General features: G+C 46.4%; 1 protein-coding gene across 2 annotated transcripts in view; it reads left to right on the top strand.

The window, feature by feature from the left end:
• LOC115117432 (zinc finger protein 721-like) overlaps window positions 1-24,939 on the top strand; it is a 54,846-nt gene extending 29,907 nt beyond the window's left edge. The window contains exons 3-7 of one of the 2 annotated variants that reach the window (XM_065000947.1): window positions 14,036-14,961; window positions 15,246-15,348; window positions 15,536-16,551; window positions 21,599-21,851; window positions 22,057-24,939. In XM_065000947.1, the coding sequence (XP_064857019.1) occupies window positions 14,036-14,961; window positions 15,246-15,348; window positions 15,536-16,551; window positions 21,599-21,851; window positions 22,057-23,780 (4,022 nt within the window). In that variant the 3' untranslated portion in view covers window positions 23,781-24,939. The remainder of the gene's footprint in view (window positions 1-14,035; window positions 14,962-15,245; window positions 15,349-15,535; window positions 16,552-21,598; window positions 21,852-22,056) is intronic. The other variant, XM_065000948.1, reaches the window with a different exon arrangement.
• Window positions 24,940-25,185: the final 246 nt, after the last annotated feature.

Raw genomic sequence — 25,185 nt, forward strand, 5'->3', positions numbered from 1 at the left:
GATGTCTGTCTGGCTGTAATGATGTCTGGGGGAAAGAACAGTGTTGGTTGTAATGATGTCTGGGGGAAAGAACAGTGTTGGTTGTAATGATGTCTGAGGGGGAAAGAACAGTGTTGGTTGTAATGATGTCTGAGGGGGAAAGAACAGTGTTGGCTGTAATGTCTGATGTGGTTGTAATGATGTCTGAGGGGGAAAGAACAGTGTTGGTTGTAATGATGTCTGAGGGGGAAAGAACAGTGTTGGCTGTAATGATGTCTGAGGGGAAAGAATGTAATGATGTCTGAGGAGAAAGAACAGTGTTGGTTGTAATGATGTCTGGGGGAAGAACAGTGTTGGCTGTAATGATGTCTGGAGGGGGTGAACAGTGTTGGTTGTAATGATGTCTGGGGGAAAGAACAGTGTTCTGTAATGATGTCTGGGGGAAGAACAGTGTTGGTTGTAATGATGTCTGGGGGGAAGAACAGTGTTGGCTGTAATGATGTCTGGGGGAAAGAACAGTGTTGGTTGTAATGATGTCTGGGGGAAAGAACAGTGTTGGTTGTAATGATGTCTGGGGGAAAGAACAGTGTTCTGTAATGATGTCTGGGGAGAACAGGGGAAAGAACAGTGTTGGTTGTAATGATGTCTGAGGGGGTGAACAGTGTTGGCTGTAATGATGTCTGAGGGGGGAAAGAACAGTGTTGGCTGTAATGATGTCTGAGGGGGTGAACAGTGTTGGCTGTAATGATGTCTGAGGGGGAAAGAACAGTGTTGGCTGTAATGATGTCTGAACAGTGTTGGGGTCTGGGGGAAAGAACAGTGTTGGTTGTAATGATGTCTGAGGGGGTGAACAGTGTTGGCTGTAATGATGTCTGAGGGGGAAGAACAGTGTTGGTTGTAATGATGTCTGGGGGAAAGAACAGTGTTGGTTGTAATGATGTCTGAGGGGGAAAGAACAGTGTTGGCTGTAATGATGTCTGGGGGAAAGAACAGTGTTGGTTGTAATGATGTCTGAGGGGAAAGAACAGTGTTGGTTGTAATGATGTCTGAGGGGGAAAGAACAGTGTTGGTTGTAATGATGTCTGAGGGGGAAAGAACAGTGTTGGTTGTGATGTCTGAGGGGGAAAGAACAGTGTTATTGTAATGATGTCTGGGGGAAAGAACAGTGTTGGTTGTAATGATGTCTGAGGGGGAAAGAACAGTGTTGGTTGTAATGATGTCTGAGGGGGAAAGAACAGTGTTGGTTGTAATGATGTCTGGGGGAAAGAACAGTGTTGGTTGTAATGATGTCTGAGGGGGAAAGAACAGTGTTGGCTGTAATGATGTCTGGGGGAAGAACAGTGTTGGTGGCTGTAATGATGTCTGGGGGAAGAACAGTGTTGGCTGTAATGATGTCTGGGGGAAGAACAGTGTTGGCTGTAATGATGTCTGAGGGGGAAAGAACAGTGTTGGTTGTAATGATGTCTGTCTGAGGGGGAAAGAACAGTGTTGGCTGTAATGATGTCTGAGTGTTGGGGATGTCTGAGGGGGAAAGAACAGTGTTGGCTGTAATGATGTCTGAGGGGGAAAGAACAGTGTTGGTTGTATGATGTCTGGGGGAAAGAACAGTGTTGGTTGTAATGATGTCTGAGGGGGAAAGAACAGTGTTGGTTGTAATGATGTCTGTCTGTGGGGAAAGAACAGTGTTGGCTGTAATGATGTCTGAGGGGGAAAGAACAGTGTTGGCTGTAATGATGTCTGGGGGGAAAGAACAGTGTTGGCTGTAATGATGTCTGAGGGGGAAAGAACAGTGTTGGTTGTAATGATGTCTGAGGGGGAAAGAACAGTGTTGGTTGTAATGATGTCTGAGGGGGAAAGAACAGTGTTGGTTGTAATGATGTCTGGGGGAAGAACAGTGTTGGTTGTAATGATGTCTGTCTGGGGGGGAGAACAGTGTTGGTTGTAATGATGTCTGAAAAGAACACTGTAATGATGTCTGGGGGAAGAACAGTGTTGGTTGTAATGTCTGGGGGGAAAGAACAGTGTTGGTTGTAATGATGTCTGAGGGGGAAAGAACAGTGTTGGTTGTAATGATGTCTGAGGGGGGAAAGAACAGTGTTGGCTGTAATGATGTCTGAGGGGGAAAGAACAGTGTTGGTTGTAATGATGTCTGAGGGGGAAAGAACAGTGTTGGTTGTAATGATGTCTGAGGGGGAAAGAACAGTGTTGGTTGTAATGATGTCTGAGGGGGAAAGAACAGTGTTGGTTGTAATGATGTCTGAGGGGGAAAGAACAGTGTTGGTTGTAATGATGTCTGGGGGAAGAACAGTGTTGGTTGTAATGATGTCTGTCTGGGGGGGGTGAACAGGGGGTAATGAAGAACAGTGTTGGCTGTAATGATGTCTGGGGGAAGAAGAACAGTGTTGGGGGAAGAACAGTGTTGGTTGTAATGATGTCTGGGGGGAAAGAACAGTGTTGGTTGTAATGATGTCTGGGGGAAAGAACAGTGTTGGCTGTAATGATGTCTGGGGGAAAGAACAGTGTTGGTTGTAATGATGTCTGGGGGGAGAACAGTGTTGGTTGTAAATGTCTGGGGGGAGAACAGTGTTGGTTGTAATGATGTCTGAGGGGGAAGAACAGTGTTGGCTGTAATGATGTCTGAGGGGGGAACAGTGTTGGCTGTAATGATGTCTGAAAGAACAGTGTTGGCTGTAATGATGTCTGGGGGGGGAAAGAACAGTGTTGGTTGTAATGATGTCTGAGGGGGAGAACAGTGTTGGTAATGTCTGGGGGGAAAGAACAGTGTTGGTTGTAATGATGTCTGAGGGGGTGAACAGTGTTGGCTGTAATGATGTCTGAGGGGGTGAACAGTGTTGGTTGTAATGATGTCTGGGGGAAAGAACAGTGTTGGCTGTAATGATGTCTGAGGGGGAAAGAACAGTGTTGGCTGTAATGATGTCTGGGGGAAAGAACAGTGTTGGTTGTAATGATGTCTGAGGGGGAAAGAACAGTGTTGGTTGTAGTGATGTCTGAGGGGGAAAGAACAGTGTTGGTTGTAGTGATGTCTGAGGGGGAAAGAACAGTGTTGGTTGTAGTGATGTCTGAGGGGGAAAGAACAGTGTTGGTTGTAATGATGTCTGAGGGGGAAAGAACAGTGTTGGTTGTAATGATGTCTGAGGGGGAAAGAACAGTGTTGGTTGTAATGATGTCTGAGGGGGAAAGAACAGTGTTGGCTGTAATGATGTCTGGGGGAAAGAACAGTGTTGGTTGTAGTGATGTCTGAGGGGGAAAGAACAGTGTTGGTTGTAGTGATGTCTGAGGGGGAAAGAACAGTGTTGGCTGTAATGATGTCTGAGGGGAAAGAACAGTGTTGGTTGTAATGATGTCTGGGGGAAAGAACAGTGTTGGCTGTAATGATGTCTGGGGGAAGGGAAAGAACAGTGTTGGCTGTAATGATGTCTGAGGGGGAAAGAACAGTGTTGGTTGTAATGATGTCTGAGGGGAAAGAACAGTGTTGGCTGTAATGATGTCTGAGGGGAAAGAACAGTGTTGGCTGTAATGATGTCTGAGGGGGAAAGAACAGTGTTGGCTGTAATGATGTCTGAGGGGGAAAGAACAGTGTTGGTTGTAATGATGTCTGGGGGAAAGAACAGTGTTGGTTGTAATGATGTCTGAGGGGGAAAGAACAGTGTTGGTTGTAATGATGTCTGTCTGGGGGAAAGAACAGTGTTGGCTGTAATGATGTCTGAGGGGGAAAGAACAGTGTTGGCTGTAATGATGTCTGAGGGGGAAAGAACAGTGTTGGCTGTAATGATGTCTGAGGGGGAAAGAACAGTGTTGTTGTAATGATGTCTGAGGGGGAAAGAACAGTGTTGGTTGTAATGATGTCTGGGGGAGAAAGAACAGTGTTGGTTGTAATGATGTCTGGGGGAAGAACAGTTTTGGTTGTAATGATGTCTGTCTGGGGGGGTGAACTGGTTGTAATGATGTCTGGGGGAAAGAACAGTGTTGGCTGTAATGATGTCTGGGGGAAGAACAGTGTTGGTTGTAATGATGTCTGGGGGAAAGAACAGTGTTGGTTGTAATGATGTCTGAGGGGGAAAAGAACAGTGTTGGCTGTAATGATGTCTAGGGGGGGAAAGAACAGTGTTGGTTGTAATGATGTCTGAGGGGGAAGAACAGTGTTGGCTGTAATGATGTCTGGGGGAGAACAGTGTTGGTTGTATGATGTCTGGGGGAAAGAACAGTGTTGGTTGTAATGATGTCTGAGAGGGGAAGAACAGTGTTGGTTGTAATGATGTCTGAGGGGGGAAGAACAGTGTTGGCTGTAATGATGTCTGAGGGGGAAGAACAGTGTTTGCTGTACTGATGTCTGAGGGGAAAGAACAGTGTTGGCTGTACTGATGTCTGAGGGGAAAGAACAGTGTTGGCTGTACTGATGTCTGAGGGGAAAGAACAGTGTTGGCTGTACTGATGTCTGAGGGGAAAGAACAGTGTTGGTTGTAATGATGTCTGGGGGAAAGAACAGTGTTGGTTGTAATGATGTCTGAGGGGAAAGAACAGTGTTGGCTGTACTGATGTCTGAGGGGAAAGAACAGTGTTGGCTGTACTGATGTCTGAGGGGAAAGAACAGTGTTGGTTGTAATGATGTCTGAGGGGAAAGAACAGTGTTGGTTGTAATGATGTCTGTCTGAGGGGAAAGAACAGTGTTGGTTGTAATGATGTCTGAGGGGAAAGAACAGTGTTGGTTGTAATGATGTCTGAGGGGGGAAAGAACAGTGTTGGCTGTAATGATGTCTGAGGGGAAGAACAGTGTTGGCTTTAATGATGTCTGGGGGGTGAACAGTGTTGGCTGTAATGATGTCTGAGGGGGAAGAACAGTGTTGGTTGTAATGATGTCTGAGGGGAAGAACAGTGTTGGGGATGTCTGAGGGGAAAGAACAGTGTTGGTTGTAATGATGTCTGAGGGGGAAAGAACAGTGTTGGTTGTAATGATGTCTGAGGGGAAAGAACAGTGTTGGTTGTAATGATGTCTGAGGGGGAAAGAACAGTGTTGGTTGTAATGATGTCTGAGGGGGAAAGAACAGTGTTGGTTGTAATGATGTCTGAGGGGGAAAGAACAGTGTTGGCTGTAATGATGTCTGAGGGGGAAAGAACAGTGTTGGTTGTAATGATGTCTGAGGGGAGAAAGAACAGTGTTGGTTGTAATGATGTCTGGGGGGAAAGAACAGTGTTGGTTGTAATGATGTCTGTCTGGGGGAAAGAACAGTGTTGGTTGTAATGATGTCTGGGGGAAAGAACAGTGTTGGCTGTAATGATGTCTGGGGGGGAAGAACAGTGTTGGTTGTAATGATGTCTGGGGGAAAGAACAGTGTTGGTTGTAATGATGTCTGAGGGGGAAGAACAGTGTTGGCTGTAATGATGTCTGGGGGAAGAACAGTGTTGGCTGTAATGATGTCTGGGGGAAAGAACAGTGTTGGTTGTAATGATGTCTGGGGGAAAGAACAGTGTTGGTTGTAATGATGTCTGGGGGGAGAACAGTGTTGGCTGTAATGATGTCTGAGGGGGAAGAACAGTGTTGGCTGTAATGATGTCTGAGGGGGTGAACAGTGTTGGCTGTAATGATGTCTGAGGGGGTTTGAACAGTGTTGGCTGTAATGATGTCTGAGGGGGTTGTTGGCTGTAATGATGTCTGAGGGGGGCTGTAATGATGTCTGAGGGGGAAAGAACAGTGTTGGCTGTAATGATGTCTGTTGGTTGATGTCTGGGGGAAAGAACAGTGTTGGCTGTAATGATGTCTGAGGGGGGAAGAACAGTGTTGGCTGTAATGATGTCTGAGGGGGAAAGAACAGTGTTGGTTGTAATGATGTCTGGGGGAAAGAACAGTGTTGGTTGTAATGATGTCTGAGGGGGGAAGAACAGTGTTGGCTGTAATGATGTCTGGGGGAAAGAACAGTGTTGGTTGATGTCTGAGGGGGAAAGAACAGTGTTGGTTGTAGTGATGTCTGAGGGGGAAAGAACAGTGTTGGTTGTAGTGATGTCTGAGGGGGGAAAGAACAGTGTTGGTTGTAGTGATGTCTGAGGGGGGAAAGAACAGTGTTGGTTGTAATGATGTCTGTCTGAGGGGGAAAGAACAGTGTTGGTTGTAATGATGTCTGGGGGAAATAACAGTGTTGGCTGTAATGATGTCTGGGGAAAGAACAGTGTTGGTTGTAGTGATGTCTGAGGGGGAAAGAACAGTGTTGGTTGTAGTGATGTCTGAGGGGGAAAGAACAGTGTTGGCTGTAATGATGTCTGGGGGAAGAACAGTGTTGGTTGTAATGATGTCTGGGGGGGAGAACAGTGTTGGCTGTAATGATGTCTGGGGGAAGAACAGTGTTGGCTGTAATGATGTCTGGGGGAAGAACAGTGTTGGCTGTAATGATGTCTGAGGGGGGAAAGAACAGTGTTGGTTGTAATGATGTCTGTCTGAGGGGGAAAGAACAGTGTTGGCTGTAATGATGTCTGAGGAGGAAAATAACAGTGTTGGCTGTATTGATGTCTGAGGGGGGAAAGAACAGTGTTGGCTGTAATGATGTCTGAGGGGGAAAGAACAGTGTTGGTTGTAGCGATGTCTGGGGGAAAGAACAGTGTTGGTTGTAGTGATGTCTGAGGGGGGAAAGAACAGTGTTGGTTGTAATGATGTCTGTCTGTGGGGGAAAGAACAGTGTTGGCTGTAATGATGTCTGAGGGGGGAAAGAACAGTGTTGGCTGTAATGATGTCTGGGGGGAAAGAACAGTGTTGGCTGTAATGATGTCTGAGGGGGAAAGAACAGTGTTGGTTGTAATGTCTGAGGGGGAAAGAACAGTGTTGGTTGTCTGATGGGGAGAAAGAACAGTGTTGGTTGTAATGATGTCTGGGGGAAGAACAGTTTTGGTTGTAATGATGTCTGTCTGGGGGGTGAACAGTGTTGGTTGTAATGATGTCTGGGGGGAAAGAACAGTGTTGGCTGTAATGATGTCTGGGGGAAGAACAGTGTTGGTTGTAATGATGTCTGGGGGAAAGAACAGTGTTGGTTGTAATGATGTCTGAGGGGGTGAACAGTGTTGGCTGTAATGATGTCTGGGGGAAAGAACAGTGTTGGTTGTAATGATGTCTGAGGGGGAAGAACAGTGTTGGCTGTAATGATGTCTGAGGGGAAAGAACAGTGTTGGTTGTATGATGTCTGGGGGAAAGAACAGTGTTGGTTGTAATGATGTCTGAGGGGGAAGAACAGTGTTGGTTGTAATGATGTCTGAGGGGGAAGAACAGTGTGGCTGTAATGATGTCTGAGGGGGGTGAACAGTGTTGGCTGTAATGATGTCTGAGGGGGAAGAACAGTGTTTGCTGTACTGATGTCTGAGGGGAAAGAACAGTGTTGGCTGTACTGATGTCTGAGGGGGAAGAACAGTGTTGGCTGTACTGATGTCTGGGGGAAAGAACAGTGTTGGTTGTAATGATGTCTGGGGGAAAGAACAGTGTTGGTTGTAATGATGTCTGAGGGGAAAGAACAGTGTTGGTTGTAATGATGTCTGGGGGAAAGAACAGTGTTGGTTGTAATGATGTCTGGGGGAAAGAACAGTGTTGGCTGTAATGATGTCTGAGGGGAAAGAACAGTGTTGGTTGTAATGATGTCTGAGGGGGAAAGAACAGTGTTGGTTGTAATGATGTCTGAGGGGGAAGAACAGTGTTGGCTGTACTGATGTCTGAGGGGGAAAGAACAGTGTTGGCTGTAATGATGTCTGAGGGGAAAGAACAGTGTTGGTTGTAATGATGTCTGAGGGGAAAGAACAGTGTTGGTTGTAATGATGTCTGGGGGAAAGAACAGTGTTGGTTGTAATGATGTCTGAGGGGAAAGAACAGTGTTGCTGTACTGATGTCTGAGGGGAAAGAACAGTGTTGGTTGTAATGATGTCTGAGGGGAAAGAACAGTGTTGGCTGTACTGATGTCTGAGGGGAAAGAACAGTGTTGGCTTGTAATGATGTCTGAGGGGAAAGAACAGTGTTGGTTGTAATGATGTCTGGGGGAAAGAACAGTGTTGGTTGTAATGATGTCTGAGGGGAAAGAACAGTGTTGGCTGTACTGATGTCTGAGGGGAAAGAACAGTGTTGGTTGTAATGATGTCTGAGGGGAAAGAACAGTGTTGGTTGTAATGATGTCTGTCTGAGGGGAAAGAACAGTGTTGGTTGTAATGATGTCTGTCTGAGGGGGAAAGAACAGTGTTGGTTGTAATGATGTCTGAGGGGGAAGAACAGTGTTGGCTGTAATGATGTCTGGGGGAAAGAACAGTGTTGGTTGTAATGATGTCTGGGGGAAAGAACAGTGTTGGTTGTAATGATGTCTGAGGGGGGTGAACAGTGTTGGCTGTAATGATGTCTGAGGGGGAAGAACAGTGTTGGCTGTAATGATGTCTGGGGGGTGAACAGTGTTGGCTGTAATGATGTCTGAGGGGGAAGAACAGTGTTGGTTGTAATGATGTCTGAGGGGGAAGAACAGTGTTGGCTGTAATGATGTCTGAGGGGAAAGAACAGTGTTGGCTGTAATGATGTCTGAGGGGAAAGAACAGTGTTGGCTGTACTGATGTCTGGGGGGAAAGAACAGTGTTGGTTGTAATGATGTCTGGGGGAAAGAACAGTGTTGGTTGTAATGATGTCTGAGGGGAAAGAACAGTGTTGGTTGTAATGATGTCTGGGGAAAGAACAGTGTTGGTTGTAATGATGTCTGGGGAAAGAACAGTGTTGGTTGTCTGATGTCTGGGGGAAAGAACAGTGTTGGTTGTAATGATGTCTGTCTGAGGGGGAAAGAACAGTGTTGGTTGTAATGATGTCTGAGGGGGAAGAACAGTGTTGGCTGTACTGATGTCTGAGGGGAAAGAACAGTGTTGGCTGTACTGATGTCTGAGGGGAAAGAACAGTGTTGGCTGTACTGATGTCTGAGGGGAAAGAACAGTGTTGGTTGTAATGATGTCTGGGGAAAGAACAGTGTTGGTTGTAATGATGTCTGAGGGGAAAGAACAGTGTTGGCTGTACTGATGTCTGAGGGGAAAGAACAGTGTTGGCTGTACTGATGTCTGAGGGGAAAGAACAGTGTTGGTTGTAATGATGTCTGAGGGGAAAGAACAGTGTTGGTTGTAATGATGTCTGTCTGAGGGGAAAGAACAGTGTTGGTTGTAATGATGTCTGTCTGAGGGGGAAAGAACAGTGTTGGTTGTAATGATGTCTGAGGGGGGAAGAACAGTGTTGGCTGTAATGATGTCTGAGGGGGTGAACAGTGTTGGTTGTAATGATGTCTGGGGGAAAGAACAGTGTTGGTTGTAATGATGTCTGAGGGGGGTGAACAGTGTTGGCTGTAATGATGTCTGAGGGGGAAGAACAGTGTTGGTTGTAAATGTCTGGGGGGAAAGAACAGTGTTGGCTGTACTGATGTCTGAGGGGAAAGAACAGTGTTGGCTGTACTGATGTCTGGGGGGAAAGAACAGTGTTGGTTGTAATGATGTCTGGGGGAAAGAACAGTGTTGGTTGTAATGATGTCTGAGGGGAAAGAACAGTGTTGGTTGTAATGATGTCTGGGGGAAAGAACAGTGTTGGTTGTAATGATGTCTGGGGGAAAGAACAGTGTTGGTTGTAATGATGTCTGAGGGGAAAGAACAGTGTTGGTTGTAATGATGTCTGTCTGAGGGGGAAAGAACAGTGTTGGTTGTAATGATGTCTGAGGGGGAAGAACAGTGTTGGCTGTACTGATGTCTGAGGGGAAAGAACAGTGTTGGCTGTACTGATGTCTGAGGGGAAAGAACAGTGTTGGCTGTACTGATGTCTGAGGGGAAAGAACAGTGTTGGTTGTAATGATGTCTGGGGGAAAGAACAGTGTTGGTTGTAATGATGTCTGAGGGGAAAGAACAGTGTTGGCTGTACTGATGTCTGAGGGGAAAGAACAGTGTTGGTTGTAATGATGTCTAAGGGGAAAGAACAGTGTTGGCTGTACTGATGTCTGAGGGGAAAGAACAGTGTTGGCTCTACTGATGTCTGAGGGGAAAGAACAGTGTTGGTTGTAATGATGTCTGGGGGAAAGAACAGTGTTGGTTGTAATGATGTCTGAGGGGAAAGAACAGTGTTGGCTGTACTGATGTCTGAGGGGAAAGAACAGTGTTGGTTGTAATGATGTCTGAGGGGAAAGAACAGTGTTGGTTGTAATGATGTCTGTCTGAGGGGAAAGAACAGTGTTGGTTGTAATGATGTCTGTCTGAGGGGAAAGAACAGTGTTGGTTGTAATGATGTCTGAGGGGGAAGAACAGTGTTGGCTGTAATGATGTCTGAGGGGGGTGAACAGTGTTGGTTGTAATGATGTCTGGGGGAAAGAACAGTGTTGGTTGTAATGATGTCTGAGGGGGTGAACAGTGTTGGCTGTAATGATGTCTGAGGGGGAAGAACAGTGTTGGCTGTAATGATGTCTGGGGGTGAACAGTGTTGGCTGTAATGATGTCTGAGGGGGAAGAACAGTGTTGGTTGTAATGATGTCTGAGGGGGAAGAACAGTGTTGGCTGTACTGATGTCTGAGGGGAAAGAACAGTGTTGGCTGTACTGATGTCTGAGGGGAAAGAACAGTGTTGGTTGTAATGATGTCTGGGGGAAAGAACAGTGTTGGTTGTAATGATGTCTGGGGAAAGAACAGTGTTGGTTGTAATGATGTCTGAGGGGAAAGAACAGTGTTGGTTGTAATGATGGGGGGAAAGAACAGTGTTGGTTGTAATGATGTCTGGGGGAAAGAACAGTGTTGGTTGTAATGATGTCTGAGGGGAAAGAACAGTGTTGGTTGTAATGATGTCTGTCTGAGGGGGAAAGAACAGTGTTGGTTGTAATGATGTCTGAGGGGGAAGAACAGTGTTGGCTGTACTGATGTCTGAGGGGAAAGAACAGTGTTGGCTGTACTGATGTCTGAGGGGAAAGAACAGTGTTGGCTGTACTGATGTCTGAGGGGAAAGAACAGTGTTGGTTGTAATGATGTCTGGGGGAAAGAACAGTGTTGGTTGTAATGATGTCTGAGGGGAAAGAACAGTGTTGGCTGTACTGATGTCTGAGGGGAAAGAACAGTGTTGGCTGTACTGATGTCTGAGGGGAAAGAACAGTGTTGGTTGTAATGATGTCTGAGGGGAAAGAACAGTGTTGGTTGTAATGATGTCTGTCTGAGGGGAAAGAACAGTGTTGGTTGTAATGATGTCTGTCTGAGGGGGAAAGAACAGTGTTGGTTGTAATGATGTCTGAGGGGGGAAGAACAGTGTTGGCTGTAATGATGTCTGAGGGGGGGGTGAACAGTGTTGGTTGTAATGATGTCTGGGGGGGAAAGAACAGTGTTGGTTGTAATGATGTCTGAGGGGGGGGGTGAACAGTGTTGGCTGTAATGATGTCTGAGGGGGAAGAACAGTGTTGGCTGTAATGATGTCTGGGGGGGTGAACAGTGTTGGCTGTAATGATGTCTGAGGGGGGAAGAACAGTGTTGGTTGTAATGATGTCTGAGGGGGAAGAACAGTGTTGGCTGTAATGATGTCTGAGGGGAAAGAACAGTGTTGGCTGTACTGATGTCTGGGGGAAAGAACAGTGTTGGTTGTAATGATGTCTGGGGGAAAGAACAGTGTTGGTTGTAATGATGTCTGAGGGGAAAGAACAGTGTTGGCTGTACTGATGTCTGAGGGGAAAGAACAGTGTTGGTTGTAATGATGTCTGGGGGAAAGAACAGTGTTGGTTGTAATGATGTCTGAGGGGAAAGAACAGTGTTGGTTGTAATGATGTCTGTCTGAGGGGGAAAGAACAGTGTTGGTTGTAATGATGTCTGAGGGGGAAGAACAGTGTTGGCTGTACTGATGTCTGAGGGGAAAGAACAGTGTTGGCTGTACTGATGTCTGAGGGGAAAGAACAGTGTTGGCTGTACTGATGTCTGGGGGAAAGAACAGTGTTGGTTGTAATGATGTCTGAGGGGAAAGAACAGTGTTGGCTGTACTGATGTCTGAGGGGAAAGAACAGTGTTGGCTGTACTGATGTCTGAGGGGAAAGAACAGTGTTGGTTGTAATGATGTCTGAGGGGAAAGAACAGTGTTGTTTGTAATGATGTCTGTCTGAGGGGAAAGAACAGTGTTGGTTGTAATTATGTCTGTCTGAGGGGGAAAGAACAGTGTTGGTTGTAATGATGTCTGTCTGGGGGAAGAACAGTGTTGGTTGTAATGATGTCTGAGGGGGTGAACAGTGTTGGTTGTAATGATGTCTGGGGGAAAGAACAGTGTTGGTTGTAATGATGTCTGAGGGGGGGGGTGAACAGTGTTGGCTGTAATGATGTCTGAGGGGGAAGAACAGTGTTGGCTGTAATGATGTCTGGGGGGGGTGAACAGTGTTGGCTGTAATGATGTCTGAGGGGGAAGAACAGTGTTGGTTGTAATGATGTCTGAGGGGGAAGAACAGTGTTGGCTGTACTGATGTCTGAGGGGAAAGAACAGTGTTGGCTGTACTGATGTCTGAGGGGAAAGAACAGTGTTGGCTGTACTGATGTCTGAGGGGAAAGAACAGTGTTGGTTGTAATGATGTCTGGGGGAAAGAACAGTGTTGGTTGTAATGATGTCTGAGGGGAAAGAACAGTGTTGGCTGTACTGATGTCTGAGGGGAAAGAACAGTGTTGGTTGTAATGATGTCTGGGGGAAAGAACAGTGTTGGTTGTAATGATGTCTGAGGGGAAAGAACAGTGTTGGTTGTAATGATGTCTGTCTGAGGGGGAAAGAACAGTGTTGGTTGTAATGATGTCTGAGGGGGAAAGAACAGTGTTGGTTGTTTTACAGTAACGTCTTTCTTGAAATATTAAAAGATTCCAGCTTTGTTGTCCCATGTGGGCAATTAATTAGCCTGGTCCCGGACCTGCTTTCCTTGTTCCCGGGGCGATTTTAATTCCACGTGATGCAAACTTTCATTGACACGTCTCCTTCACCACTAGGGGGCGATAAAGTCCTAGTCAGACACATCCAACTTTATTTATTTTTTATCCCTAAAAATAAATGCCTATTTTAAATGGTTTTGATGGTTATTTATTGTCTTGAGACAGAAGACAGATTTATTGTTATTTTATTTCCATCACAGCCCCCTACCCACAGCCTCCTACCCACAGCCCCTACCCACAGCCCCCTACCCACAGTCCCCTACCCACAGGCCCCTACCCACAGGCCCCTACCCACAGTCATCTACCCTCAGCCTCCTACCCACAGCCCCCTACCCACAGCCTCCTACCCACAGGCCCCTACCCACAGGCCCCTACCCACAGGCCCCTACCCACAGTCATCTACCCACAGTCATCTACCCACAGCCTCCTACCCACAGCCCCTACCCACAGCCCACAGCCTCCTACCCACAGCCCCCTACCCACAGCCCACCCACAGCCCCTACCCACAGCCTCCTACCCCAGCCCACACCCCCTACCCACAGCCCCCACCCACAGCCCACAGCCCCCTACCCACAGTCCCCTACCCACAGCCCCCTACACACAGCCCACAGCCTCCTACCCACAGCCCCCTACCCACAGCCTCCTACCCACAGTCCCCTACCCACAGCCCCCTACCCACAGTCCCCTACCCACAGTCCCCTACCCACAGTCCCCTACCCACAGTCCCCTACCCACAGTCCCCTACCCACAGTCCCCTACCCACAGCCCACAGCCCACAGCCCCCTACCCACAGCCCCTACCCACAGCCTCCTACCCACAGCCCCCTACCCACAGCCCACATCCCCCTACCCACAGCCTCCTACCCACAGCCCCCTACCCACAGCCCCCTACCCACAGCCCCTACCCACAGCCCCCTACCCACAGCCCCTACCCACAGATGGACAATACTTTAAATCCCACTGACGATACTTTAATGCCCCTCGAGGAGATGATTTATTAGTTTTAATTCATGAACCTAGAGCGCTACAGTAGATTATGATACCCTAGTTCCTGTATAGTGCCAGGTCAAAAGTAGTGTGCTATATAGGAAATAGGGTAGCATCTGGGACGCACCATAACTTGTTTTATCCTTACTGTTGTAACAGGAGAGAGTCCAAACCACAGCTCTAGTGATGAGGCATCAGCAGAACGACGCCAGGAGAATCGCACAGCCAAGAAGACGTTTTACCGCTGCCCGGAGTGTGGGAAAGAGTTTCCTCACCCATCAAAACTACAGAGACATCTTAGAACGCACACAGGAGAGAAACCATATCCTTGCTCTGTGTGCGGGAAGAGATTCAGTGATACAGGGACCCTCAAAACACACGAGAGGTTGCACACAGGAGAGAAACCGTACATCTGCCCGGAAAAGAACTGTTGGAAGAGGTTTGTCAGCCAAGGAGAGTTAAAACTACACCATCGGACACACACCGGAGAGAAACCTTGCCACTGCTCTGTGTGTGGGAAGAGTTTCTCACGTATGTGGCACTTGAAGGTCCACATGATGACGCACGCCGGAGAGAAGCAGAAACTCAGCATGAAAAAACCTTTCCCGTGCTCTGAGTGTGAGAGGGGCTGCAACTCTGCAGCAGAGCTCAAGATGCACCAGAGGATGCACACTGGGGAGAGACCGTACCAGTGTTCCACATGCAAAAAGACCTTTGTTTTCCCAAGCTCTCTAACAAGACATGAACAATCCCATATAAGCGAAGCGAATAGTACCGCCAAGCCGTACAGCTGCTCAGAATGTGGGAAGGAGTTCACTCAGCCGTGGACCTTAAAGATACACATGCGCCAGCACACCGGAGAGAAACCGTACCACTGCTCTCAATGCGAGAAGAGATTCTCGTCATCGTCACTCCTTAAAAGACACCAGAGGGTTCACACCGGAGAGAAACCATTCCAGTGCGCCGACTGCGGGAAGAGTTTCTCCTCGTCAGCGAATAGGACCAGTCACCGTCGTCGTATCCATGAAGGTCTACAGGGTGGGTCACAGCGGCAGGAGGCCACCTCTGTGGATGGTACCAGTACGGTAGGTTTATATGGTGTATCCAGTGCAATTTTGTATTTATTTTCTTAATACGTTTTTTAAAACATTTTTTATCTGTGTTGGTGGATTCCAGATTTCCTGCTTATTTCTTTCTGATTCCAGGAATCTTCCAACCTGTATTTCTGGAAAACTTGGGAATTTTTTAAGAAAGTTACTGGAATTTTGCACCCTTAAACCAGTCATTAAGGCCCTTAACACAATATAACTAAGATTAATGCTGCTGTTGACATATTATACTGAGTGAGTTGTCTGATTATTAACCCTAGGCTTATGTTGACCAAAACAACCAGGTTGAACCCACAGTTGTAGAGGAGTCTGGTCTCAGTCTAGTACTAGAAGTAAAAGAAGAGGAGGAAGATCCTGCTGTCGGTGAGTTCACAGATTAATTTATGAAGGTATGGGTTAGCCTACACATTCACCTTTACTTTATTTGAGGAAATTTTAAATAAATGGCTTATTTCCAATTACCCAAATTAAGAAACATCTATATTATTGACAGTCTCAAATCTTAACATATTTAAGGTGCTTACTTATCCATACGACCTCTTTACCACAGCAGAGAGACCTGACCATTGCTCTGAGAGTGAGGAGAGTCCCTCTACATTAGGAGGACCTGACCAACACCAGGAGAACAACAAAGCTCTGGGCCCTCACATCTGCTCAACGTGTGGAAAAGAACTATCCAGCTCCTACAAACTAATGCTACATCAGAGAACACACACAGGAGAGAAGCCTTACGAGTGTATGGTGTGTGGGAAGGGCTTCTCCCAAGCCGCAAACCTCAAGACGCACCAGAAAGTGCACAGTGGAGAGAAGCCGTACCCCTGCTCTGACTGCGGGAGCAGGTTTACTCACATGGGAGACTTGAAGAGACACCAGTTGTTGCACTCGGGTGAGAAACCTTATAGCTGCCCTGAGTGCGGGAAGAGTTTTTCTCAGTTGGCGCACCTAAAATCTCACCAACAGACACACACAGGGGAGAAACCTTTCCTCTGCGCTCATTGTGACAAGACTTTCTCCACTGCGGCCAAGCTGAAGAACCACGAGAGAGTGCACACTGGCGAGAGACCTTACTGCTGCTCCTACTGCCCCAAGCGCTTTGCTCTATCTGGGACACTGGTGAAGCATGAACGACTCCACACCGGAGAAACGCCGTACCAATGTGGAGAATGCGGTAAGGGATTTGCTCAACTGGTGTCTTTGAAAATACATGCCCAGTCACACACTGGAGTCAACTTCTACAACTGTATCCATTGTGACCAGAGCTTCTCCACTTCAACCAAGCTGAAGGAACATCAGAGAATCCACACCGGGGAGAACCTGTACCAATGCACCGAATGTGGGAAGAGTTTCACTATTGAGTCAAAGCTGCTGAAACACCAGAGAGTTCACACTGGAGAGAAACCGTACCAGTGCTCCGGGTGTGGAATGAGGTTCTCGCTCTCTGAGAACCTACTGAGACACCAGCGTAACTCTTCAGGGATCTGTGGTGCTGTGAGCCTTAACCAGGCTACTGGGAGTGGGATTCTACTTCTACAAGATGCTGCTGTCTTCCCGAATATACTGGTCAAGGTCGGTGGAAATCATTATCCTATCAACCAAACTTTTGTCCTTCATATTTGGGCCAATCTTTCACCTTTAATTCTAAAGGCCCATATCCCAGACACAGATTAAGACTAGCCCTGGACTAAGCATTAGCCTAGTGGTTAGAGCAATGGGCCAGTAACCAAAAGGTTGCTGGATCGAATCCCCGACCTTACAAGGCCCCTGAACAAAGCAGTTAGCCTATCGGGGAACAGTGGATTATCATCTTAAGTAAGAATTTGTTCTTAGCTGACTTGCGTAGTTAAATAAAGGTAACATAAAATAAAAAATGTACAAAAATGATCCATTGGGAGACTCTCCATTGAGCGTGCATTTTAGTCAGGACTGTGGTGCAGCAGGGCCAAGCCTCGATACCAGCTGAGCGTGGTTCCCTTAACAAGGGTGAGGCAGCCCTCTAATGGACTCCCTATAGACCTCAAGGTCTGCAGCTCTCACTATGGGGAAAGAGCGTTCTGAAGAGCACATGTCACTTGAGGTTTGGCTAGTCCTGTCCTGCAGCGTAGTCCTGTCTTGCAGCGTCTGGCTAGTCCTGTCCTGCAGCGTCTGGCTAGTCCTGTCCTGCAGCGTCTGGCTAGTCCTGTCCTGCAGCGTCTGGCTAGTCCTGTCCTGCAGCGCCTGGCTAGTCCTGTCCTGCACCGTTTGGCTAGTCCTGTCCTGTAGCGTTTGGCTAGTCCTGTTCTGTAGCGTCTGGTTAGTCCTGTCCTGCAGCGTCTGGCTAGTCCTGTCCTGCAGCGTCTGGCTAGTCCTGTCCTGCACCGCCTGGCTAGTCCTGTCCTGCACCGTCTGGCTAGTCCTGTCCTGCAGCGTCTGGCTAGTCCTGTCCTGCTGGCTAGTCCTGCAGCGTTGGCTGGCTAGTCCTGTCCTGCGGCGTCTGGCTAGTCCTGTCCTGCGGCGTCTGGCTAGTCCTGTCCTGCACCGTTTGGCTAGTCCTGTCCTGCACCGTTTGGCTAGTCCTGTCCTGCACCGTTTGGCTAGTCCTGTCCTGCAGCGTTTGGCTAGTCCTGTCCTGCAGCGTCTGGCTAGTCCTGTCCTGCAGCGTCTGGCTAGTCCTGTCCTGCACCGTCTGGCTAGTCCTGTCCTGCAGCGTCTGGCTAGTCCTGTCCTGCAGCCTAGTCCCTCCTGTCCTGCAGCGCCTGGCTAGTCCTGTCCTGCAGCGTCTGGCTAGTCCTGTTCCTGCTGGCTAGTCCTGTCCTGCAGCGTAGTCCTGTCCTGCAGCGCCTGGCTAGTCCTGTCCTGAGTCTGGCAGTCCTGTGCCGTCTGGCTAGTCCTGTCCTGCAGTCCTGTCCTGCACCGTCTCAGTCCTGTCCTGCAGCTCCTGGCTAGTCCTGTCCTGCAGCGTCTGGCTAGTCCTGTCCTGCAGCGTCTGGCTAGTCCTGTCCTGCAGCGTTTGGTCCTGTAGTCCTGTTGCCTTGCAGATTTTGTTAACTGGCAATTTTAAAGTGTCCTGTCCTGCAGATCCAAGATTTTAATGAGCCTTTATCTTAATTTGCACGTTACGCTGTCTCCTGTCACCTTTGAGTCTGTGGACTCTTAGACAGTGTCCTGCAGCTGTCTCCTTTGGTCTCATGGACTCTGTCCCCAGACAGTGTGAAACTTGTCCTGTTGCCTTGATGATTTTGTTAACTCTTTTAGAAGTGTGAACCCTGTAGATCTTTATCCTGGGAAAGTGATCCAAGATTTTCATTCTGGTGAGCCTAAAATTTATCTTATCCTTGAACGCTGTCATTTTGGTCACCTAAAATTGAGTCCCGTGGATCTGTAACCTGGGAAAGTGTGGAACCACTTTCATTCTGGTGGCCAGGGCCTAAAATTAACACCATGCCATCTGTAACCTGGGAAAGTGACTCCAACGTCTCTTCATTCTGGTGGCCAGGGCCTAAAATTAACACCCGCCATCTGTATCCTGGGAAAGTGACTCCAACGTCTCTTCATTCTGGTGGCCAGGGCCTAAAATTAACACCTGCCATCTGTAACCTGGGAAAGTGACTCCAACGTCTCTTCATTCTGGTGGCCAGGGCCTAAAATTAACACCTGCCATCTGTAACCTGGGAAAGTGACTCCAACGTCTCTTCATTCTGGTGGCCAGGGCCTAAAATTAACACCTGCCATCTGTAACCTGGGAAAGTGACTCCGTCTCTTCATTCTGGTGGCCAGGGTGTAAAATTAACACCCGCCATCTGCCGGTTTTGTTTCTTAACTGGAAAATGAATCGCACAAAGTCCAAGAACTGCGACTCCTATAGCCTATCCCACCTCGTGTTGCAACGCTGCCTGGCTGGGGGCTGTGCGCACGTGAAGAGCTGAGTTAAAATATTAATTTTTAGAAGCGCTGGGCACAGGTATAAAAGTTTGTCTAATTTACTTGGAAAGAAAAGTCGACTGAAGTGTCACTTTGTTTCTTTGCGATCTACGTGGTTTTGTTCACAAGCTAGGTTGGTTTTTCAATGTTTGAGTTTCAACACGCTAGGGAAGAGAACGTAGCACTTCTACTAGTCAGACTCAATCTCACAAGCACAAACATGAGTCCCGTTACCACGGTGACCCACCGCCCTTAAAACTTCTTATGGCTGGGGGCAGTATTGGATGAATAAGGTGCCCAGAGTAAACTAGTAAACTAGTTCATTTGGATAGAAAACAATCTGAAGTTTCTAAAACTGTTTGAATGATGTCTGTGAGTATAACAGAACTCATCATATGGCAGGTAAAAACCTGAGAAAAAAATCCAACCAGGAAGTGGGAAATCTGAGGTTTGTAGTTTTTCAACTCATCCCCTATTGAAGATAGTGGGATATTGGTAATCTTGCACTTCCTAGGGCTTCCACTCGATGTCAACAGTGTTTAGAACCTTGTTTGATGCTTCTACTGTGAATGGGGGCCGAATGAGAGGGGAACGAGTCAGAGGTCTGCCAGCAGCAGCTGACCATGCGCGGTCACGTGAAAGTTAGCTCCTAGTAAACGCGCGTCTGCTCGGGCATTATTAATATGGACTACAGGGCTGAACGCGCTAACAAGGAGGTATTTGGACATAAATTATTAACTTTATTGAACAAATCAAACATTTATTGTGGAACTGGGATTCCTGGGAGTGCATTCTGATGAAGATCATCAAAGGTAAGTTAATATTTATAACGCTATTTCTGACTAATGTTGACTCCACAACATGGCGGATATCTGTTTGGCTGTTTTGGTCTCTGAGTGCTGTACTCAGATTATTGCATGGTATTTTTCCGTAAAGTTTTAAAAAATCTGAGACACCGGTTGCATTAAGGACAAGTTTATCTAAAGTTCCATGTATAACAGTTCTATCTTTTATCAATGTTTATTATGAGTATTTGTGTAAATTGACTCTGCAAAATCACCACATGTTTTGGAACTACTGAACATAACACGCCAATGTAAAATGAGATTTTTGGATATTAATATGCACTTTATCAAACAAACATACATGTATTGTGTAACATGAAGTCCTATGAGTGTCATCTGATGAAGATCATCAAAGGTTAGTGATTCATTTTATCTCTATTTCTGCTTTATGGTTGTTTTTTTCTGTGACTTGGCGGTGACCTAACAATCGTTTGGTGTGCTTTCGCTGTAAAGCCTTTTTGAAATCGTACACTGTGGTGGGATTAACAACAAGATTACCTTTTAAAATTGTATAAGATACTTGTATGTTTGCTGAATTTGAATTATGAGATTTCTGTTTGAATTTGGCGCCCTGCACTTTCACTGGCTGATTTAACCTGTTGCTTCTACCCGGGACGCTTGCGTCCCAACTAGAGCTCTGGAAATGCAAATGCGCTACGCTAAATGCTAATAGTATTAGTTAAAACTCAAAAGTTCATTAAAATACACATGCAGGGTATCGAATTAAAGCTACACTCGTTGTGAATCCAGGCAACAAGTCAGATTTTTAAAATGCTTTTCGGCGAAAGCATGAGAAGCTATTATCTGATAGCATGCAACACCCCAAAAGACCCACAGGGGACGTAAACAAAATAATTAGCATTTCGGCGTTACACAAACCGCACAATAAAATAGAAAACATTCATTACCTTTCACCATCTTCTTTGTTGGCACTCCTAGATGTCCCATAAACACTATTTGGGTCTTTATTTCGATTAAATCGGTCCATATAAAGCCTAGATATCGTTATATGTAGACTGTGTGATAAACGAAAAAACATTGTTTCAAAACGTAACGTCATTTTTTTAAATTCAAAAAGTCGACGATAAACTTTCACAAAACACTTCAAATACGTTTGTAATGCAACTTTAGGTATTAGTAAACGTTAATAAGCGATAAAATTCATCAGGAGGCGATGTAAAGATCATTAGCTGTCCGTCTGGAAAAATGTCCGGCTAGAAACTCAACAAAAATATCCGGTCCTAGACCGGATTAGATACGGTGTCCTGTATGTGTTTGACCAAGAAAAAACTCGAAGGGAAATGACAAGACTCTAGACACCCTGTGGAAGCTGTAGGTACTGCAACCTCAGTCAATTAATTGTGGTTCACGTTTATCAATGGGTTCAAGTAGCGCATGGATATATTTTCCCCATTTTCAGTGATCAGTTTTTCCTGTGCTTTTCGATGTAAATGCCGTTCTGGTAAAGCCACAGCAGTGATTTAACCAGTTTTTTAAACGTCTTGAGTGTTTTCTATCCACACAGACTAAGCAAATGCATATACTATATTCCTGGCATGAGTAGCAGGGCGCTGAAATGTTGTGCGATTTTTAACAGAATGTTCAAAAAAGTAGAGGGTCGACTGAAGAGGTTAACGGGGTCACAAAAAAGTGATTGGACTAAATACCACTTTTTACTAGCAACACTGTATTGTTTTTGAAACATTACAAAGCATGCACATCTGTTTTGTTGGTGTCATTTAAGCGGGATATTAATAGTTTAGCTGGTAAGACATTTTAGTGGCTGGTGGAACAAAAATAACGTTTTAAGGCCATTTGAACCATTTTGATTGTTATTCTCCATCCTAAATAAATGTTTATTTTCTCACCAGGCTGGGCACAAACCCACAGAGTCTCTGCCTTCTGACCAGAGCCATAGTGAAGCCTCCACTCAAACTGCTGGGATGACTGTTAACATTAAAGAGGAGGAGCAAACACTTGGACTGAAGATTAAAACTGAAGAACTGGAGGAGGAGGAAGAAGAAGAAGAGGAGGAAGAAGAAGAAGAGGAAGAAGAGGAGGAGGAAGTTGTTGGGCTGATTAATTCTGATGGAGAAGAAATGGACTGGGATTCTTCTCTTCTTGGTATGTTGAGATGAGTTTGTGAGTCAGATAAACTTTCCCAAAAATGACCAGGTTTTTCAGAAATCCTGGTTGGAAGATTCACGGAATCAGGAGAGAATAAACAGGAAATCCCGGAATCCTCCAGCCAGGATTTCAGTTAAACCTGGGGATTTTCTCTTGACTCGTCTGCTGCTTTGTTTAACCTGTTCCAATTTTTTTCACACAGGATATAATCCCAGTCAGAGTTCTGACATTGAAGAGAGTCCCTCTACATCAGGAGAACCTGAACATCACCAGGAGAATCACACAGCTAAGAGCTCTCACTGCTGTTCAGTGTGTGGAAAAGACTGCCAAAAATTATCGGCGCTACAAAAACACATGAGAATTCACACAGGAGAGAAGCCTTACCCCTGTACTTTGTGTGGAAACCAATTCCGTGAGAAGGGACACCTGAAAGCACATCTGAAAACTCACACTGGAGAGAAACCTTACCACTGCCCCACCTGTGGGATGAAGTTCGCCCATTTGGGAGCCATGAAAATACACCTGCTGACACACACTGGAGAGAAACCTTACCCCTGCTCTGTGTGTGGGAAGAGTTTTACCCAGTCATCGCGTTTGAAGCAACATTTCCGGACGCACACAGGAGAGAAACCTTACTCCTGCTCTGTATGCAGGAAGAGTTTTGCAAGACCAGCAGACCTTAAAGTACACCACAGAGATCACACAGGGGAGAAACCTTACAGCTGCACTGAATGTGGCCAGAGCTTCACCAGTTCCCACAACCTATGGAAACATCAGAAGACCCATCTACCACCTGGACTACCACAACCTGTTGAGTTTGACAACCACAACCAAACACCAGAGATGAATGCTAAAAACGAAGGACTGAAGGAGGAAGATGAGGAGGAGGAGGAATTTAGTGTTCTGATCAATTCTGATGGAGAAGAAGTTGGATTGGACTTGGATCCTCCTCGTCTCAATCCTCCTCTGAGTTCTGAGGAAGATGAGAGTCCGTCAACATCAGGAGAAACTGAACAACACCAGGTGAACCACAATACAGCTCTGAGGTACAGCTGCTCTGTGTGTGGGAAGCAGTTCAACCACAAAGGACATCTGCGAAGACACGAGAGTGTACATTCAGTTGAAAAACCTTATGGTTGCTCAGACTGCGACAAGATGTTCGGTTCCACCATAGCTCTGAATAGACACAAGAAGTTACACAGAGAAGAGAAACCTCACATTTGCACAGTGTGTGGGAAAGGTTTTGTTCAACTGTCACGTTTGAAGGAACACTACCCGACGCACTCGGGAGAGAAACCACACTGCTGCTCTGTGTGTGGGAAGCGCTTCACTACTGCTTCGTACCTCAAAACGCACAGCAAAGTCCACCTGGGGGAGAGTCCCTATACCTGTAACATATGTAGGAGAGATTGCCAGAAGTTGTCCGCATTCAAGTTACACATGAGGATCCACACAGGAGAGAAGCCCTTCAGTTGCTCTGTGTGCGAGAAGCAGTTCACTCAGAAAAGACATCTGCAAGACCACCAGAAAGTACACACTGGAGAGAAACCGTACCCCTGCCCCCACTGTGACAAGCGGTTCAGCTTCTCCTCTGCCTTGAAAAGACACCAGCAGTTACACACAGGAGAAAAACCCCACAGCTGCTTTGTGTGTGGGAATAGTTTCTCTCAAGCAGGGCGCCTGAAAGAACACCTACAGACGCACTCGGGAGAGAGGCCTTTCTCCTGCTCTGTCTGCGAGAAAACATTCAGAAAAGCTTCTGAACTCACGATACACAACAGATCTCATACAGGAGAGAGACCGTACAGCTGTGCCGAATGTGGTAAGACATTCACCAGTTCTATGAAGCTGGGACGACACAAGAAGATCCATCAGAACACAAAAACTGAAGAGGTTCTGACGAAAGATGTGAAGAGTATTCCATGAGTATTGATGATGATGAAGAAGTGGAGGCTGCCTCCGCAGTTAGTGGATGCTAGTAGGGTGAAGAGGAGAAGGAGGAGCCTCTACAGTTAGTGGATGCTAGTAGGGTGAAGAGGAGAAGGAGGAGCCTCTACAGTTAGTGGATGCTAGTAGGGTGAAGAGGAAGGGGAGGCGCCTCTACAGTTAGTGGATGCTAGTAGGGTGAGGAGGAGGAGGAGCCTCTACAGTTAGTGGATGCTAGGAGGGTGAAGAGGAAGAGGAGGAGCCTCTACAGTTAGTGGATGCTAGTAGGGTGAAGAGGAAGAGGAGGAGCCTCTACAGTTAGTGGATGCTAGTAGGGTGAAGAGGAAGAGGAGGAGCCTCTACAGTTAGTGGATGCTAGTAGGGTGAAGATGAAGAGGAGGAGCCTCTACAGTTAGTGGATGCTAGCAGGGTGGATAATCGTGATGATTGAAAGAGTGCCGCTTGATGACCGTTGGTCCCCTAACGAGGTGCCGGTTTAGACTGGGAATGATGAACAATGATGACCTCATAATGTAAAAAAATATATATCTGCACACTGATGCATGTTTCCAAGAATTGTATTTTTATTTTAAGCCAGCAATGTTTTTGTGAAAGGTTAATGGTTTCAAGATTAAGCCAATTTGTATCAAATACATTTAAACTATAAAAAAAAGGAAAGCATGAAAAGGTGCATAAAGACAGCAGACTGAACAGTATAAAGCAGATAAACAACATACTATCACACGTCACTCAATCCAACGTGAGAAATGACATGAGCAAACAAGCCGGTGGGATCTATAAACATTTTAATAAAGTGATCATTGTTCTTTCTATTTTATTATGGTTCATTCATGTGATTACTATGCTAATTATGCAACAAACCAAAATATTAAGTTTGTAGTCCATAGAATAGCTCTTCTTCCCTGTTCTTAACACTTTACAATAACTTGTCTTTTAATATCAATGTTCATAATCTTAGCAAACGATGTTAGTTGTTTTAGAAAGTAGGATATTGCTGAAAGAAGCGTGTGTGTGTGTGGACAATCATTTCAGAATGAGGTGTTTGTGGAATATTGATATGGATGTGATGTCATAATCATGTTACGTGATGTCATAATCATGTTACGTGAACAATGGAAATAAAAGTATAGATAGTGAATGTGCCAGTCCTTTCATTGTCCGGAGTCGGCACGTGTTGTTGATGACATTTACACTACGGCATGCCACTATTACGACACCTCTCAACATATGTGGTTTCTGGTTTTAGTGGAGAGGATCTAGCCTGGTACAACCATCCAGAGGTCTCGTGAGCTTGCGTTCCGATTCACTACAGCGGTAATCAGTCTGGTAATGCCATGCGCAGGTGGCGTCGTCCTGCTTCATGCTGCCGGGGTCCTGTCCCCAT

This window comes from Oncorhynchus nerka, linkage group LG15, assembly GCF_034236695.1.
Source record: "Oncorhynchus nerka isolate Pitt River linkage group LG15, Oner_Uvic_2.0, whole genome shotgun sequence".
In the NCBI taxonomy this organism is placed as follows: domain Eukaryota; kingdom Metazoa; phylum Chordata; class Actinopteri; order Salmoniformes; family Salmonidae; genus Oncorhynchus; species Oncorhynchus nerka.